General features: G+C 51.3%; 4 protein-coding genes across 4 annotated transcripts; 3 read left to right on the forward strand and 1 right to left on the reverse strand.

Moving 5' to 3' along the window:
• Nucleotides 1-462: 462 nt before the first annotated feature.
• Nucleotides 463-1,696, forward strand: M421DRAFT_69638 (glutathione S-transferase; the record flags this gene model as incomplete). Its single annotated transcript, XM_033596625.1, has 4 exons — nt 463-548; nt 597-880; nt 1,193-1,339; nt 1,446-1,696. 4 exons carry the CDS (start codon nt 463-465, stop codon nt 1,694-1,696), a joined length of 768 nt encoding a protein of 255 aa, XP_033445837.1.
• A 3,482-nt stretch (nt 1,697-5,178) lies between these two features.
• M421DRAFT_423679 (transcriptional activator xlnR) lies at nt 5,179-8,267 on the forward strand. Its single transcript, XM_033593539.1, has 6 exons — nt 5,179-5,558; nt 5,613-5,639; nt 5,692-5,741; nt 5,792-6,026; nt 6,082-7,859; nt 7,914-8,267. The coding sequence occupies exons 1-6, from the start codon at nt 5,444-5,446 to the stop codon at nt 8,052-8,054; spliced, it is 2,346 nt and encodes a 781-aa protein (XP_033445838.1). The 5' UTR covers nt 5,179-5,443; the 3' UTR covers nt 8,055-8,267.
• Nucleotides 8,268-9,464: 1,197 nt separating this feature from the next.
• M421DRAFT_423681 (aldolase) lies at nt 9,465-11,007 on the reverse strand. Its single transcript, XM_033593540.1, has one exon. The coding sequence runs from the start codon at nt 10,711-10,713 to the stop codon at nt 9,739-9,741; it is 975 nt and encodes a 324-aa protein (XP_033445839.1). The 5' UTR covers nt 10,714-11,007; the 3' UTR covers nt 9,465-9,738.
• A 336-nt stretch (nt 11,008-11,343) lies between these two features.
• On the forward strand, nt 11,344-13,327 carry M421DRAFT_423682 (NAD(P)-binding protein). The gene is made up of 5 exons (XM_033593541.1): nt 11,344-11,772; nt 11,908-12,070; nt 12,123-12,257; nt 12,309-12,963; nt 13,016-13,327. The coding sequence occupies exons 1-5, from the start codon at nt 11,749-11,751 to the stop codon at nt 13,278-13,280; spliced, it is 1,242 nt and encodes a 413-aa protein (XP_033445840.1). The 5' UTR covers nt 11,344-11,748; the 3' UTR covers nt 13,281-13,327.
• The last annotated feature ends 2,196 nt before the right edge of the window (nt 13,328-15,523 follow it).

The raw sequence follows: 15,523 nt of genomic DNA on the forward strand, positions 1-15,523 counted from the left end.
TAAGAACTGTGTCCGGCGCTCTCATGACTCTTCGACTTGGCAAAAGGTGCAGTGTCCACGGATAGGCAAAACACGCGCACATTTACTTTGCTGTTGTTTAAGCTCTTTTACCGAGGATATAGCCTCCAGCATGAGCTCGGTAAGATCATGAACAGGTCCTCAGACAGCCTCTCGAGCTTGAAGGCCCTGTCTCACAAACGCGGGCTAGACTCAGTGGCCCGAATGATTGTCAGTCATTCATTGGGAGCATTTCTAACATGTTTGTAACAAGCACATGCCCGCTTTCATAGTACGCTGAGTCGACTGGTGTGTGGTAAGTCTTGTATACGACCGCAATTTCTAAGCAAGCTCGTAATACCCCTCATCAAACCCCACTTTATCTTCATATAAAGTCTCCGAGTGTCCGCAAGGTATCATCACATGTACTCACAAAGTAGCATACGAGAAGTAGAAAATTTCATCATGGCAGCTCAAGGATCAGACATCGTCCTCTACACAACACAGACGCCCAATGGCATCAAGATCTCCATCACGCTAGAAGAGCTTGGGTGAGTACAGACCTCGGTATCTACTGGGCATGTCACTGAGAGTTGTAGTCTTCCCTACAAGGTTGAGAAAATCGACATCAGTAAGAACACACAGAAAGAAGACTGGTTCCTTGCCATAAACCCTAATGGCCGCATCCCTGCCTTGACCGACAAGTTCACCGATGGCAAGACCGTCAACTTGTTCGAGTCTGGAAGTATCATGCAGTACCTGGTCGAGCGCTACGATACTGAGCACAAGATCTCGTATCCTAAAGGAACTCGCGAATATTACGACACGAACAACTGGCTGTTCTACCAGAACGCCGGTGTTGGACCTATGCAGGGTCAAGCAAGTAAGTGGTGTTTCAAGCCTGTCAGAAGTGCTATCAAAAGAATAGCTGGAAGCAGTGGCAACATGAATAAGAAATAGTCATGAGAGAGCACAAAGCAAGCAAGCAAGGGCCTTCGTCGACCATACGTTACTGGAAGCTTCGGCGCCTCTGAGCATCAAGTCTCCGACGTAGTGCTTGAGGACCGCTCTTCTGCATGATGTGTGGACACAGCCTCAGCAAAATCTATTGTCGCAGGGTTAGATCTGAACCAGGAAGAGGCGTCCTCGACTACAGGTCGCAGCGTTCGAGGTGGCAGAGCTGATCGTAGATTAGATCACTTCGGCCGCTACGCTCCCGAGCGCATCGAATACGGAGTAAGCCGTTACGTGAACGAGACACGCCGCCTGTACTCCGTCATCGACAAGCATCTTGCTTCTGATAAGCGACCGTACCTGGTAGGCGACAAGTGCACGATTGCCGGTACGTACTTCTACACTTGACTGACCCTGAATTCTCCGCATGCGAGTCCTAGGTCCTGATATCACTTCACCACTTTGCCTTTCGGCTACACACTGACAATCCTTAGATATCGCGCACTGGGGCTGGGTCGCAGCTGCGGGTTGGGCAGGCATCGAGATCGATGACTTCCCGAACCTCAAGGCGTGGGAGGAGCGCATGGCTGAGCGCTCTGGCGTTGAGAAGGGACGCCACGTTCCGGATCCGCACAAGATCAAGGAACTACTTAAAGACAAGGCCAGGATGGAGAAGTCCGCTGCAGATGCTCGCAAGTGGATACAGGCTGGCATGAAGGCAGACGGCGAAAAGTCTGGCAAGTAAGTATCATGTTTCACGATCTGATAGCCATGAAGAGATAATGGAGCTGCGATCGGAATTATCAACTCAGGGAACACAGTCACGAGGCTGTTGATAGGAGGTTGTCGTTCATGCGCGCTCGTGCGCATATGTTAAGGGCGCGACGGTAGTCGACGATATGTTAAGGGCGCGACGGTAGTCGACGGAGCTTTGCCCTTGCTGACCAAATATTCCGCCAGACTATAGACTCTCCGAATGCGAATCTGATTTGATGATGTGAGACCAGCGCCTCGAGTATTGATCATATGGAGACCACGGTCCGTACCGCATCTAAACCGTTTAGTATGCACCGCTGATCATGCCTCAATCAAGACAAAGTGCAGTCAGGGATAGCGAAAATCAGTCCCCAATGTATGGTATGAAAGGCATAGCGATGACTACTATGTACATACGAGCTTGTGTCCCGCGATTCATTCGAGAATCCGATCGACTGGTTCGGTATGTGACTTAGAGCTCGTTTCTTGATTCCAGAAGATGATGAAACTGATGTCCGGCTACTAGCTGCCGGGACTTGTTCCGACACGGCGCACCTGTTTCCCGTCTAGGTATCTGAGACATTGGAAAAACGTCTACCTGGTTTCGGGCCATGTGCGTGGCCAATGAGGGATTTTGGAGCTTCACCGCAGCCGCCATGCCAGACCCTGTTGAGTTCGCTCGTGGATACAATGTGGTGAACATTGGAGCACATCACCGCCATCTGTGGCGTACCATCGTTCGGCAGTCAAACTCGGACTTTGACCCAGAGTTTTGCTTTGGGAGCATGATTTCTTATTGAGTCTGAACTGATCGCTAGTACCTACCCCTGTGCATACTTGCCTTGTGAGCGTCAAGTTAAAGGGGGACCAGTATTCCTGCAGCTTGTGATCGGTGGATCCGATGCATCGTTAGCACTGATCTGGCTTTCTTCATGCCTCTGTGGCGCTTTTTTTCCATCTATGTTGCGGCAGACGTAGCCGCTGTACGTATCGATGGAAGACTGCGCTGAGTTGTTTGTTAGCTAGGAGGCGACCATATATACATACCCTGAGACGTGCTAGTCCAAGGAAGTCGACAGAGGTGACGATCAAGGCCTATAGGACCGACTTGCACCGCAACAATCTACCATAGTATATCTGAACTTCTCGAAGTATCATATGAGTCTTAACGCATGCATTATAACCCTCTTCCCTGTCAGACATACGACGAAAATTGGTGCATGATCTTGGCCACCGTGGTTGGCTTGCCTAAAATTCGCTTGAAAGTCTCTAGGCGCTGCTCGTGGTGGTGACTTAGACTTTCGATGCCCAGTAGTGCAGTGCTTCACCGTCGCACTAGTCATACCCATAATAGGTTCAAGGTCAACGTTTTCCTCTTATCGAGGCGAACACATAGGCGTATCCACACGGTGTAGGGTATATAACACGAATGTAAGTTGTGGTGGGCCACGAGTACAATCTACTTAGGTATTATGAAGGCATCCGCTGAGCCGAATTGTCCGACCGGGGATGCATATGTCTTATTCCAGACCGAAGACGCTTCAGTGGCTCAGGCGACGTGGACCTTCCTTCCTTCCTTTTCTGTGCTTATTTTCACTGAGGTAGATCATCTGTCGCCGCATAGTGAGTGGATCGTGAGGTACCGGGCATAAATGCAAGTGCACTCTCGCTGCCACCGAGAGTCGAGCGACGATACTGCTGCGTGCTGTAAAGCCGCGGACGGCCCAGCAATTTGGGGACTGCAAAATTACATTGTTCCATGACCTACGAACAGGCAAGTCTGTCGAAGAGCGTCAGAGCTGCAAGCTGCGGAGATCTGACGAGGCAGGTAGTGCAGGTGGTTGGGGCAGCGTCAGCCCCACTGTAAGAGAAGAGAATATGATGTTCTCTGGTGGTGAGCTGACTGGTCTGGCAGAGCCACATCTTGGCGTTTGTTTGGGGATGGAGAATGGATCAGCGGTGGGGAGCTTTTGGGCGCGAAGGCGAACTATGTCTAACCATGTTGCGGAGTCAAGTGCAAACGTAAAACGAGTGTGTGCGAGGTTTTAACATTCTGCTTGTGAAATGCAATTCGAGTATCGAATGATCAGAGCGCGGAGTGGAGGATGCATGCTCCTGCGACGGAACGTTTCACCCGGGTTCTTGATTGGACAACCGCCCGGCTGCGGCTCAAACCTGAGGGGAAGGCCTTTGCTCTGAACATTCAGAGATGCATCCGTATGCTCGCTGGCATTCGTGGTCAGATCCTAGGCTGGCATGTCCAAAAGTCTCGGACATGGGCCTGGAGTTGCACAGGGGGATCTACGGAGGCAACTATAGGGGGACGTATAACTGTGGAGGGGCACATAAGCAAGACATATATGCGCTAGGTGCGCGAAGGAAACCCTCCCCTTTCAGCATACCTACTATTGCTAATCTTCTAGACTTGCAAAGAACGAGACCCTGTGCGCTTCCCTTCCTCCTCTCTAGAGACACACGTAGTATGTCCTTCATGTGAACATCCGCCCCAAGAATTGTCTGCCGAGGTGCTGTAAGGGAGAAGGTCAAAAGTACTCTGATCTCTGGTTTAGGGTGGCGCGAAAACGCGAGGGGGCCTAAAAATGACGCCGGCCAATGTACGAGACTTCAGAGTATGTGGGTGTTTACTATTACACTACGGCTGAGCTTCTCGAAGGGTCGCAATCATGCAGTTGGCGATTCCGAGGTCAGTCACCAGCAATTGAGGCCGACGCCGATCAACTTGCGCGTCCCTACCTGCTTCTCGAATCGGTTGCGACGTTCGCGTGTTGGCGCCAGGACCAATACATGTTGAAGTAGGAGTAAGCATCGCAGACCGGTAGAGCACCTAAGCTTTTGGCGTACCTCCTGTGTGAGAGCGACGGCAATGGATGCGATGGAGTTTGACACGTGCATATTCTTGAGCTAGTCTTCAGAATTCATAGCTGCCGATGTGGACGTCCTCCAGGACGAAAATACTTCGAACGTCAGGGCGGGCCCGGTGCCGTTGTGATGGGCTACACCCGCAGATGCTCAGCGTGCTGTGGCAGCGCGGGAACGATCGTTTGGTGACTCTGTTTCATGGGTCGCATTACTCTAACGCCCTGACGTCTGCCACTTCGGTAGGTGAGCGTTTCCGGAATCTGAAAACAAGGAAGAGCGGTCTCAGGGACCACCCAGCGCAACTCACCGCCAGGCTGGTGACCAAGTCTCCGGGTCAAAGGAAGGACGAGGCAAATCTTAAGATCATTGCAACAATTATGCCGTAGAAGCCACAAATCTGGGGTAAAGCCAGGCACGCCTACTGTGGTATGGGCGGAAGCGACAAGCGATGCGGAAAATGGCGCTAGCCGAACATGCTTTGTCTTGCGGGGCTCCGTGACTTTAGGCTAAAGTGCCCGGATGAAGTGCATCCTGACTTCTGCCGACAGTGAATGCCCCAGGATCGACGAGCCACGTCCTATGAAAACGCTTCTGGAATTAGTGGGTAGCGCCTGCTGCGTTTTCGCACGTAGGCTGACATCGCTTCTCGAACGCATGGAAACTGTCAGAGCGCAGGTGACGCTGGCCGTGAAAGCACGGCCTCCTTCCCGTCCTAGTGTCCATGTTCGGACCTCCTCCTCGGCAGAGCTCTGATCGGAGGCCCACATATGCTTTCGACCATCGCATGACCGGTCTTCCCCAGACCGTTCCCTTACCTTATCATCGAAACCAACGTTCCACCGGTTGACTAGCTACCATGGAGCCCACTGCGGTTGATATGTCCAAGATGGAGCGCAGGAGTTCCGCGGCTGTCAAGAGAAGGGTGAGCAGGGCGTGCGACCATTGCCACCGCATGCGTACACGTTGTAATGGTAACTTGATCCTATCCTCACGGAAGACAATTACTGAATCTGTACCTCTTGTAGGACAGGCGCCCTGCTCCAGATGCATAGGTACGTAATCCATGGCTCACCTTCCTTTAACAACCAGGCTGACAACATGAAGAACTCGAATATGTGTGCCAGTACAATAGAGAAAAGAAGCGTCGAGGAAAAGTTGGCATTCTTGTTTTCAGGTGTTGACCCGGCGGTACTAACTGACTCAGGTACCAAGACACATCCAGAAACAAAGGGAGGCAGAGGCAGCTGCCTCACATAGCCCACAGACACCAAACGAACTTCAGGTCGCGCCAAGAGGTCTCTTCGAGAGACCCGGTGTCTTGACTGAGATCGAAGATGAAGGCTGGTCGCAGTCAGAGCCAACGCCAGTGACGCAACACTTTGTTGCTGGCGGCAAGAGCAATCTCCAGCACCCCGCAGAATGGCAGAACTTCAATCCTGGTAAGCTTAGGCTGAGCAGTAATCTTGCTGTCGTTGTCGCTAATATTGCGTGCAGGCGCGCCTTTTGACCCGCCGGTGACACACATGATGATCGACCCACTGCTGCTAGGCTCCATGCACGCCGAAATACCACGCAACGAGGAGTTGATGTACGCTATGAGCGGACTGGCACCAATGCCAGCAGAGTACGCTAACATCGGGTATCCTCTGCCGTTTCAAGCACCTCGACCATCATCGCCACCACACAGTTATGGCTCTGCAGAGACCGGATCACCACAGTCTGGAATAAGCGTGAACTCATCGCAAGCTGGTGCGAGAGTAATGTGCAGGTATCCAGTCTTGAAGCCACTCTTCCCACACCTTAGTGCTATTATGACCATCTCCGCTGCCTGCGACCTCCTCGAATACTACTTCCAGAGCTCATCGTCGGTCTTCATGGAGCCAGTATCGCCTTACATCTTGGGGACCGTGTTCCGGAAACGCTCGTTCTTACGCCAGCATAAACCCAGGAAGTGCAGTCCTGCGCTGCTTGCCAGCATCCTCTGGGTCGCTGCTCAAACAAGTGAGGCCACTTATCTGACATCTTCGCCATCAGCAAGAGCGATCATATGTCAAAAGCTGTGGAAGTTGACGGTTGACCTACTTAGGCCTTTGGTCCACTCTCCTGCCACACGAACTCATGGTCTCGGTCGTGGTGGAGTCACTTCAGCAGGCCAAGACACATTTAACGTAGAACGAGCCATAGGACGATACGATGGACGGATGGACGGCGCCATGCCCCCTACTAGCAACCTGGACGACGTAGCCACCTATCTCAACTTAGGAGTGGTGACTTCGGCGAGCGAGTATAAGGCAGCGTCACTCCGATGGTGGAATGCTGCATGGTCGCTTGCACGAGAGCTGAAGTTGGGAAGGGAGTTGTCTGCAGACCCTGTAAAAGTCAGCGATGGACAAACAACCAAGAATGGCGAGATGGACGTGAGCACACCGGCCGCAGCGCTTGTGGAAGAGATGAAGGAAGAGAGACGGAGACTTTGGTGGCTGCTCTACATGATCGATCGCCATCTTGGACTCTGCTACAACAGGCCTTTGGCCATGCTCGACAACGAATGCGAGGATCTATTCCAGCCTGTTCCGGACACAGTGTGGCAAGCCGGCGAATTTTACACTGGTCACCAGGGGCAGAAGAGGAAAGGTCTTAACTTCCAGTGTACCTCGCACGACGTTTTCGGATTCTTCCTACCGCTCATGACGATTTTGGGCGATATCGTGGACCTGAACGCACAGAAGAACCATCCCAGATTCGGTCAGCGCACATCCTGGGAGCTTCATGAAGCGGAGATTACACGGCAGCTCGAAAGCTACGCATATAGTATCGAAGACTTTAAGGCCCAGCACGGCTGTGGACAGAACGACGATGTCAATGCCAACGGAACACCTGACGCGATTCGCATGGAATGGATCCACCAGACACGAAAGATTTCCGCCTACGCAACACACATTATGCACGTTCTACATATCCTGTTGCACGGCAAATGGGACCCAGTGGCACTCCTCGAGGACGACAACATGTGGATTTGCTCGCCTTCGTTCCTCGCTGCGACTTCGAACGCCATCTCCGCTGCGCACGCAATTGAAGAGATACTAGATCTCGATCCCGATCTCTCATTTATGCCTTATCTGTTTGGCATGTATCTGTTGCAAGGAAGCCTCATTCTCCTCCTGCTCGCCGACAAGCTGTCCACCGAAACCAACGATGGCGTAATCCGAGCTTGCGAAACTATTGTTCGTGCACATGAAGCTGCAGTGGTCACGCTTAACACTGAGTACCAGGTAAGTCGATCGGCCCCTTCCCGTCATCCTTGTGCAATACTGACTCTGATTCAGAGAAATTTCCGAAAGGTTATGATCTCAACACTCGCGCAGATTAAGGGCCACGGGCATGCGCGAGAGATGACGCCTGCGAAACGCCGAGAAGTTCTCTCGTTGTATCGATGGACCACTTTGGGCAACGGTCTCGCAATCTGAGCCCGGCAGTTCGGGTGCTACGAGCGAGAGGAGGCGTACAGGGGTGGATGATACGATGACATTTTGCATGCACACTTTACAAGCGACGTAATACATTTTTGCGGACAGCAGAACGACTGATGAGTACAGTTTTGATACCAGCTTCGGAAAAGGATACTATAGGGAGCGGGTAGCGCAATGATACCACTTGAGAGTCTATTTCAGGAAGCAAACAATATACTTTCGAACTTAACTCCGCTGTTAAGCGTCACTTTACTCTAGAACAAGTCGTACCATACCCCTCGACCTCTGTGACACTTAATAGCGCAGCTTCCAATCAGCACAGGTTCAGGGATCGCTTTAATCAAACACATATGGAGGCAAGGACGCTGGAGCGCGGCACGGAAACGGATAGAGGTCAACGGATAGACTGAACGGAAAGAAGTACACGGGGATGGGGACGGCGGGATGGCAAAATGCAATTACTGACAGTGGGGCATGTGAGTAAGATGTGTTTCAGCTTGCTCTGACAGATTTTCAACCATTATTGATCGTGACAAGCAGCACCTGACAAGTGTGAACAAGGGCCCAGAGAATGTGACGCTCGCGGAGAGCGCCTTGTACATGCTCGGTATCATATCCTGTAAGGTCAGGTAGAGAAGATAAAGGAATTATTTGAACAATCACCTACATTTATCATGCTTGAAAACTAGACAGCTCCAGCTTGGATCAGGACTCGCGGTCAACAAGTGACGCACGGTTATCGCTGCAGAGGTCGTCGAGTCATCAAGATGAGGTTTCCCAATAGAATCTCTCCCCAATCCTGATCATCATAGGCGAACAGCGTAGTGTCGGCGATGCTGTAATTGCGACCCAAAATTCACCCTCGACCCTACTGAGTCCGATACATCTTCACCCTATCTAGCCTAGACTGTCCGCTCTGCGTATATACTGAGAAACTCAGCAAGATTCGAAGTCAGCATCTACAACAATATTTGGCCGCCCTCCGTCTTGTCATCAATAGTTATGGAGCGCCTTCCAGGACCGAAAATTAGAACAGGATGATACTCGACTCTTTCGCAACGGTACCATCATCGAGCTTGAGCGCCAAAACCTTGCGATTAGGGACTGACTGTGGGTAAAAACAGTCTTTGGAACTTGGAACGTAGCGTGAGAACACTGCGTATGTTGTCTCAGGTGGGTAGAGCCGTATGTGCACATTATAGGCGTTACCCAAAGGGATAGTGCTGCCGTAGAGGGCATATTGGAGGCAAAGAGGGTAGTCCTTGCCTTCGCATACGTGATTTGTATTTGAAGTGAAGCCATAAGCAAGACTTTAGTGGTTTCATGCCCTGCGCGTTTTCAAGAGCTGACTGCACCTGGCGATCTGGTCAACAAGGGGGCCATGAACACCCGACTTTACACTTGATTCACAATCACATCTCTTATACTCATAATCATATCTCTTATACCTGAGACACCAAAGACGATACTTACAAGCTTTATTGCGATACCAACTGGTTATCCAAGCAGTTGTGCCACGGGATACAGGCTCAGAAAGTCAACATGTAGCACGGAGTTCGACAGGCGAGGCCCCAGGGTTTATGATACAACTTTCGATTTTGACTGATCATATACACGATGAACTTCGTAAATGCATGAGAATATTTTGACCTGCCCAGTTACTGAGGTAGATACCAAGCATTCACAGGCTGTTCTCGATCTCCATGATCTCCTTGATCCCGTCCGCAACAGCTTGTGTCTTCTCCTTCGACAGCCTCTTTAGCGGCCTCCTGGGATATCCACCATAGCCGAAGTAGCTCTGGATTGCCGACTTCGTACCAGGAATGGCAGCTTTTGTCAGAACCCAATCGCCCTTGCTGAGCTTCTTCTGAAGCTCGAAAGCCTCCTCAAGCTTGCCCTCTGCGCACAGGTTCCAGACCTTGACGCAAGTCTTAGGGAGGACATTAGCACCACCGGCGATGATACCAGAACCGCCGCATGCGGCTGTGTGTGCTGTGAAGTCTGCAATACCGCCAAGAGCCATGTAGCCGCTCCCTGTGCTCTTGGTGGAGACAGCGTCGAGGGCATACGCAACACGGGTCAGCTTTCCTGTGCTGCCGCAGGTGAACTTTGTGCCGACAATGTTGGGGTGTTTGCCAAGCTTGATGAGCAGGTCAGAGTCGATGTCAATTCCAGAAACAGCACCGGGGTAGTTGTAGATGATGATGGGAAGAGGCGAAGCGTCGGCAACCTTAGTGAAGTACTCCTCGATGGCTTCCTCGTCGATAGCATAGCGGTAGTAAGAAGGTGGGACGGTCAGGATGTATTCACCACCAGCTGCCTCGGCCTCCTTGGCGAGTTCGATTGTGAGCTTGATGCCGTGTTCTGAAGCACCAACAATGACAGGAACGTCTTTGTAGCCAGCCTCATCGAGAGCTTCACGTGTTGCTCGTGTGACAGTCTGCTTCTCTGCGCGGGAAAGGTGGACAGCTTCGCCGTTGGAGCCCATCGTGACAAGACCAACCAGGCCGGCCTCAGCGAGGCGGACAGCGTGCTTCTTGATTGTTTGCACGTCGAGCTCTTCTGTTTCAGCGTCGAAAAAAGTCATTGTGGGCGAATAGACACCAGCACGTAGAGGCGTGCGCTCCTTCTTGACGCCATTGCCGTTCGCAGACATGATGAGAGTGATATCTGTGGTGGTCTATTTCGAATATAAGGACACACGAAGGAGAAGAAGAAGAAGAGGTGAAGCAGTAGGAGGGGCAGTGTCAAGGTATGTGTACGGGCTCGGTCAGCATTAATATATCAGCGAAATGGTCGGCGGAAGTAGCCCGGAGAGCCCAAAGACATCCCACCTTCAGTCGCGCCTCTCTCCATTGCTCTAGGAAATTCAACGTTTCGTCAAATGCAGGCCTTCCATTCGCTGAGCAGACCAATACTATGGGGACCGCAGCAGCGAGAGCGAATCGAAGGCCGGATCTGGGGCCGCCTGTCGATTTCGGGCGACATCTGCGCGAAATGCGGGACTACTCACTGTGGGGTGACTAACTTGACGCCTTCTGTGTGGAAGCAATTCTGGTTGTGGCAGGGTTCTGGACTGTGGCTCAGGGTGGGATGTCCTCGAGATTCGGAGCTCGGAGAAACTCTGGTGATTCCTCCACCAATGATAGCAGAGATAGCAGAGCTGCTCGCGTGGGGTGCATCATGCGCGACTTCCCAATTCCCTTGGCCTGGGGAAGAGCATTGGCGTCATCCTGTAAACACGATGAGCGTGTTAACTTCTGCGTGCAACAACATGATGTTCACAGGGCACTCGACGCGGTCCTTGACAGCATTGGACGCGTTGGCGATCAAACTGGTAGCTGTCCCCGCGCCGCCCGACTTCTCGGAGCCGCCATTATGACCAGACGCGCCCCGCTGCCGTTCAATGGGCCATTCAAACGTCATGCCGGCCGCGGGAAACGGCAAAATCATGCATGTCTGTCAGCCGTCCAACAAGCCCCTCGTGCCCCCTTTATGCATTGAATCGTGCTAATAGATGGTAAAATTATTCCGTTCAGACGCCGAAGGAGCCGACGAGCTGTTATGCATTGTCTGGAAGCCTTCCCCAAGAATCGCCTCATTAGACTTTCCTTCTTCTCGAAACTCGGGAGTGGAAGTGAACCTCAATTGATCTTTCTTCAACCAAAGAACAGCAGAAAACAGTAGCAACATGGCGCCTCCAGCGGTTCTGATGGTACGTTACCCCACATTGGCGCAACAGCTTGTTCGGAGCTCTCTGCAGCGTTCGGCAGCTGAGAAGCTGCTGGACACGAGTCGACAACTTGTTGAGCCGACTGAAAGTTTCAAGAAAAGCTAACGAGCCGCGTAGGTTGGTACTGGGGAGTACACGACCGGCTTTGTTGGCGGCGGCGCTTCCAAGTCAGATAAGAAAGTTGGTGTTGTAGGCTTGACGCTCTTTGACCTGCGACGACGCGGCAAAGTTGGTGACCTGTCCATGGTCGGTGTGTCTGGCGGCAAATTCCCTGCCATTCGTGAGTCAATGCCCTGGAAACGGCTAAAGAGCTTCTTACTGACGTTTGCCAGGCGAGCATCTTCAGAAGAACATTTCCGAGGCATACAATGGCCTCGATGTTTCCTTCGACGAGTTCCCCAAGGAGGGCAAGACCGACCCTGATGCGTACAAGACCGCCATTGACGCTCTTCCCAAGGGCAGCGCCAGTGAGTTGAGGCAAATGATGACGTTGCGAAGATTGAGCTGAACAAACAAAGTTACTATCTTCACCCCTGACACAACTCACTACCCAATCGCTCTGTACGCTATCGAGCGTGGCATCCACGTTTTGATCACGAAGCCAGCGGTCAAGCTACTCAAGCACCACCAGGAGCTCCTGGTAAAGGCTAAGGAGAACAATGTCTTTGTCTACATTGAGCATCACAAGCGTTACGACCCTGCCTATGCGGATGCACGGTTTAGAGCTCAAAAGCTTGGCGACTTCAACTACTTTTACTCGTATATGAGCCAGCCGAAGAGCCAGCTGGAGACCTTCAAAGCCTGGGCCGGAAAGGACAGCGATATCTCCTACTATCTCAACTCCCATCACATCGACGTCAACGAGTCGATGGTCCCTGGCTACAAGCCCGTTCGTGTCATGGGCAGCGCAGCAAAGGGCATTGCGACAACTCTTGGCTGCGACCCTGCCACTGAGGACACAATTACACTTCTCACAGACTGGGTTAAAAAGGATGATCCCAGCAAGCGTGCGACAGGTGTCTACACAGCTGGTTGGGCAGCACCGCAGAAGGCTGGTGTTCACTCGAACCAGTACTTCCACTACATGTCCTCGTCTGGAGAGATCCGTGTCAACCAAGCCAAGCGTGGCTACGACGTCACTGATGACGAGACCGGTCTTCTCTGGTACAACCCGTCAGTATTATGACCACTGATTATTTTGGTATGATGTGCTAATAATTTTTAGCTTCTACATGAAGTACGCTCCTGACGAGGAGGGCAACTTCGCTGGTCAGATCGGCTACGGCTACATCTCCTTCGAGAAGTTCATCGACGCCGTCAACCTGCTCAACGATGGCAAGGTCACACTCGACCAGCTCGATTCGCGCCCGCTGCCCACACTCAAGAACACCATTGCCACAACTGCCATCCTCGAGGCTGGGCGGAGATCGCTGGACGAGAATCGACCCATCGAGATCGTCGAGGAGAATGGTGTCTGGTCGCTGAAGTAAGCATGTCATGTTCGCTAGCATTAATGAATGAAACGATACACACCCAATGTACCTGATCGACCGTTTAGTGAACAGACACTATCCCTTCTATAGTTTGCGAGATATGGCTCCCGGATCGACGGCGCCACTATGCATGAACGCAGGGTTCACGTCGATCTGACATCGTGCCGAAGAGCATGCTAATTCGGGGGCACGTGCACGAGCAGGCGGTTGACTTGCAGTGGTGGGTTGCGGACAGGGCCGCAGAGCCTTTGTGAGTCGTGACATGTCCAGTGTGCCGGTAAAGTAGCCCCTGCTCGGATCTCGTGCTTCATAGATCCACAGGACCCGGTCTGACGAGTTTTAGGGCCTGTTCATACGCACTCGGTCTCGATTCGTCCTGCTTCGGGCTGGAGTACTCCGACTCGGGTCCACATCACCCGAGGACGCGGAGAGCTCTATCTTGTGATTGACGGTGGCCGAAAACTGTGATCCTGGACGTCGTGCACGTACAATCTTAGTTGACTTACCGATACACTCCGCAGTCGCGCCTGACGAGTTGACAGGCTCACTGCATACTGCTACAAGCATCGTACAACGCTGAACATCCCGAATTGAAGACGGTTGGAGCATCTCACCCTCCATGAATGTGATCGACGCATGGCAGACCACGGCGGTAGGAAGCTATGTTTCGTCAGTCCTTGGAGCCCCGATTATCTTGTTTCCAATTTGCGAGTTCCCGAGTCACAATCCAAATCCGGTCGAGCGTAGTTGCAGATAGACCACCCACGTTCAAAGGAGGCCCCGCGACCCGTCTCTATGTTCAGACCAACTAGAAGATCATGGATCAACTACCATCATCAACAATGGTTTAACGCTCTGGACTGTCGATCACCGTGGCACGCCACCAGGGTTTTCTCTGTCACTACTAGTGAGCAGCTACGAGACAGAAGTTCATCTTTTCGTGCCACTTTTACCAATGGCAAGGCATAATGTTCGGCCGTTTGTAAGAATAACTACGACGGTGCTCATGCGGCGCAGTCGACTGCTTGGTGGTGCACTGTCGAGGGCTGTTGTCGTAGTGAGGGCAGCGACCATTTTCGGAAGATCCATGCGATATTGGCATAGGCGACCTTCTCTAGGACCAAGCATCGCCAAACAATTAGGTGCAATGTTTGTGAATAACGTACTCCACAAGCGAGTGGCTCACAGCCTCACACAAGCGAGTGGCTCACTTTTGCCAAGACCACACCAAACTTCACTCTACCTACAATGCCTCAACGTAACAACACAATCAAACCCTTAAAGGAAGCAGGAATACAGCTTGCTCTTCAGGCTATCTATCAAGACGCGACACTCTCTCAGCGACGCGCTGCAGCCATCTACAATGTGTCTCAAAGGACACTTAGTCACCAACTTGCTAGAACCTCTCCACAACGCGATTGCAAGCCTAACATAATATCGTAGACAACAGCACGTGGGAGTCTAAGACACTAAGCAACACCCTAGAATTTAGGTCTTAATCAAAGCTAATTTAAGAGAGGATCTAGAGACACGCTAATAGCTTACTAACATTAATAGTTAACGCCCTTAATTAGCTTACTAAAGGCGCAGAGCTAATGGCGCATTTACTAGTTTTAGTGCGTAACTAGGTTACTAACCTTTAGGTAGCTAATAAGGCTACTATATGCTGTAAATCACACAAAAGAAAGTAATTATAGCAAGATAGGGTATTAACCTTTGCTAAGGGAGTGCAGCTAACTACTCTAAAGGAGTTTAAGGCCTGTAGTAATAGGAAGAAGGCAAAGAAGAGAGGAGGTGCTAATAGCAGCACTTAGTTATTAAGACACTATAGCATGTGTGGCAAGGCAGGGCACAACAGGACAACGTGTAAGAAAGATGCGCAAAGTACTATAGATTAGTGCAATATACTGTGTAGTACATGATATTGTTGTTGTGTGCTGTAATGTTGTAAAGTAGTTGTAGTGTTGGTGTAGTCTTGGCAAAAGTGAGCCACTCGCTTGTGTGAGCCACTCGCTTGTGGAGTACGTTATTGTAAAGGTAATTAGAGACCTACTAATAAGGTATATTTAACACTCTAGCAGTGCTACAGATACTATAAAATTAGCTAGCATAGAAGGCCTAGATAGTAAGAATAACTCTACCTTCTCTAGTAGAATTCTAAAGTTATTATTATTAAGGCATGTTATGTTAGGGTAAATGGTATTTATGCTAAGAGAAAATGGCTAGTTTAGTGATATAGC

This window comes from Didymella exigua (genome assembly GCF_010094145.1).
Source record: "Didymella exigua CBS 183.55 unplaced genomic scaffold M421scaffold_28, whole genome shotgun sequence".
Taxonomy (NCBI): domain Eukaryota; kingdom Fungi; phylum Ascomycota; class Dothideomycetes; order Pleosporales; family Didymellaceae; genus Didymella; species Didymella exigua.

Coding starts and splice junctions, on each gene's coding strand:
- M421DRAFT_423679 (XM_033593539.1), top strand. CDS start 5,444: ATGGAGCCCACTGCGGTTGATATGTCCAAGATGGAGCGCAGGAGTTCC. Junction 6,027..6,081: donor ATGGCAGAACTTCAATCCTG/GTAAGCTTAGGC, acceptor TATTGCGTGCAG/GCGCGCCTTTTGACCCGCCG. Junction 7,860..7,913: donor CGCTTAACACTGAGTACCAG/GTAAGTCGATCG, acceptor ACTCTGATTCAG/AGAAATTTCCGAAAGGTTAT.
- M421DRAFT_423681 (XM_033593540.1), bottom strand. CDS start 10,713: ATGTCTGCGAACGGCAATGGCGTCAAGAAGGAGCGCACGCCTCTACGT.
- M421DRAFT_423682 (XM_033593541.1), top strand. CDS start 11,749: ATGGCGCCTCCAGCGGTTCTGATG. Junction 11,773..11,907: donor CGCCTCCAGCGGTTCTGATG/GTACGTTACCCC, acceptor CGAGCCGCGTAG/GTTGGTACTGGGGAGTACAC. Junction 12,258..12,308: donor TCTTCCCAAGGGCAGCGCCA/GTGAGTTGAGGC, acceptor GAACAAACAAAG/TTACTATCTTCACCCCTGAC.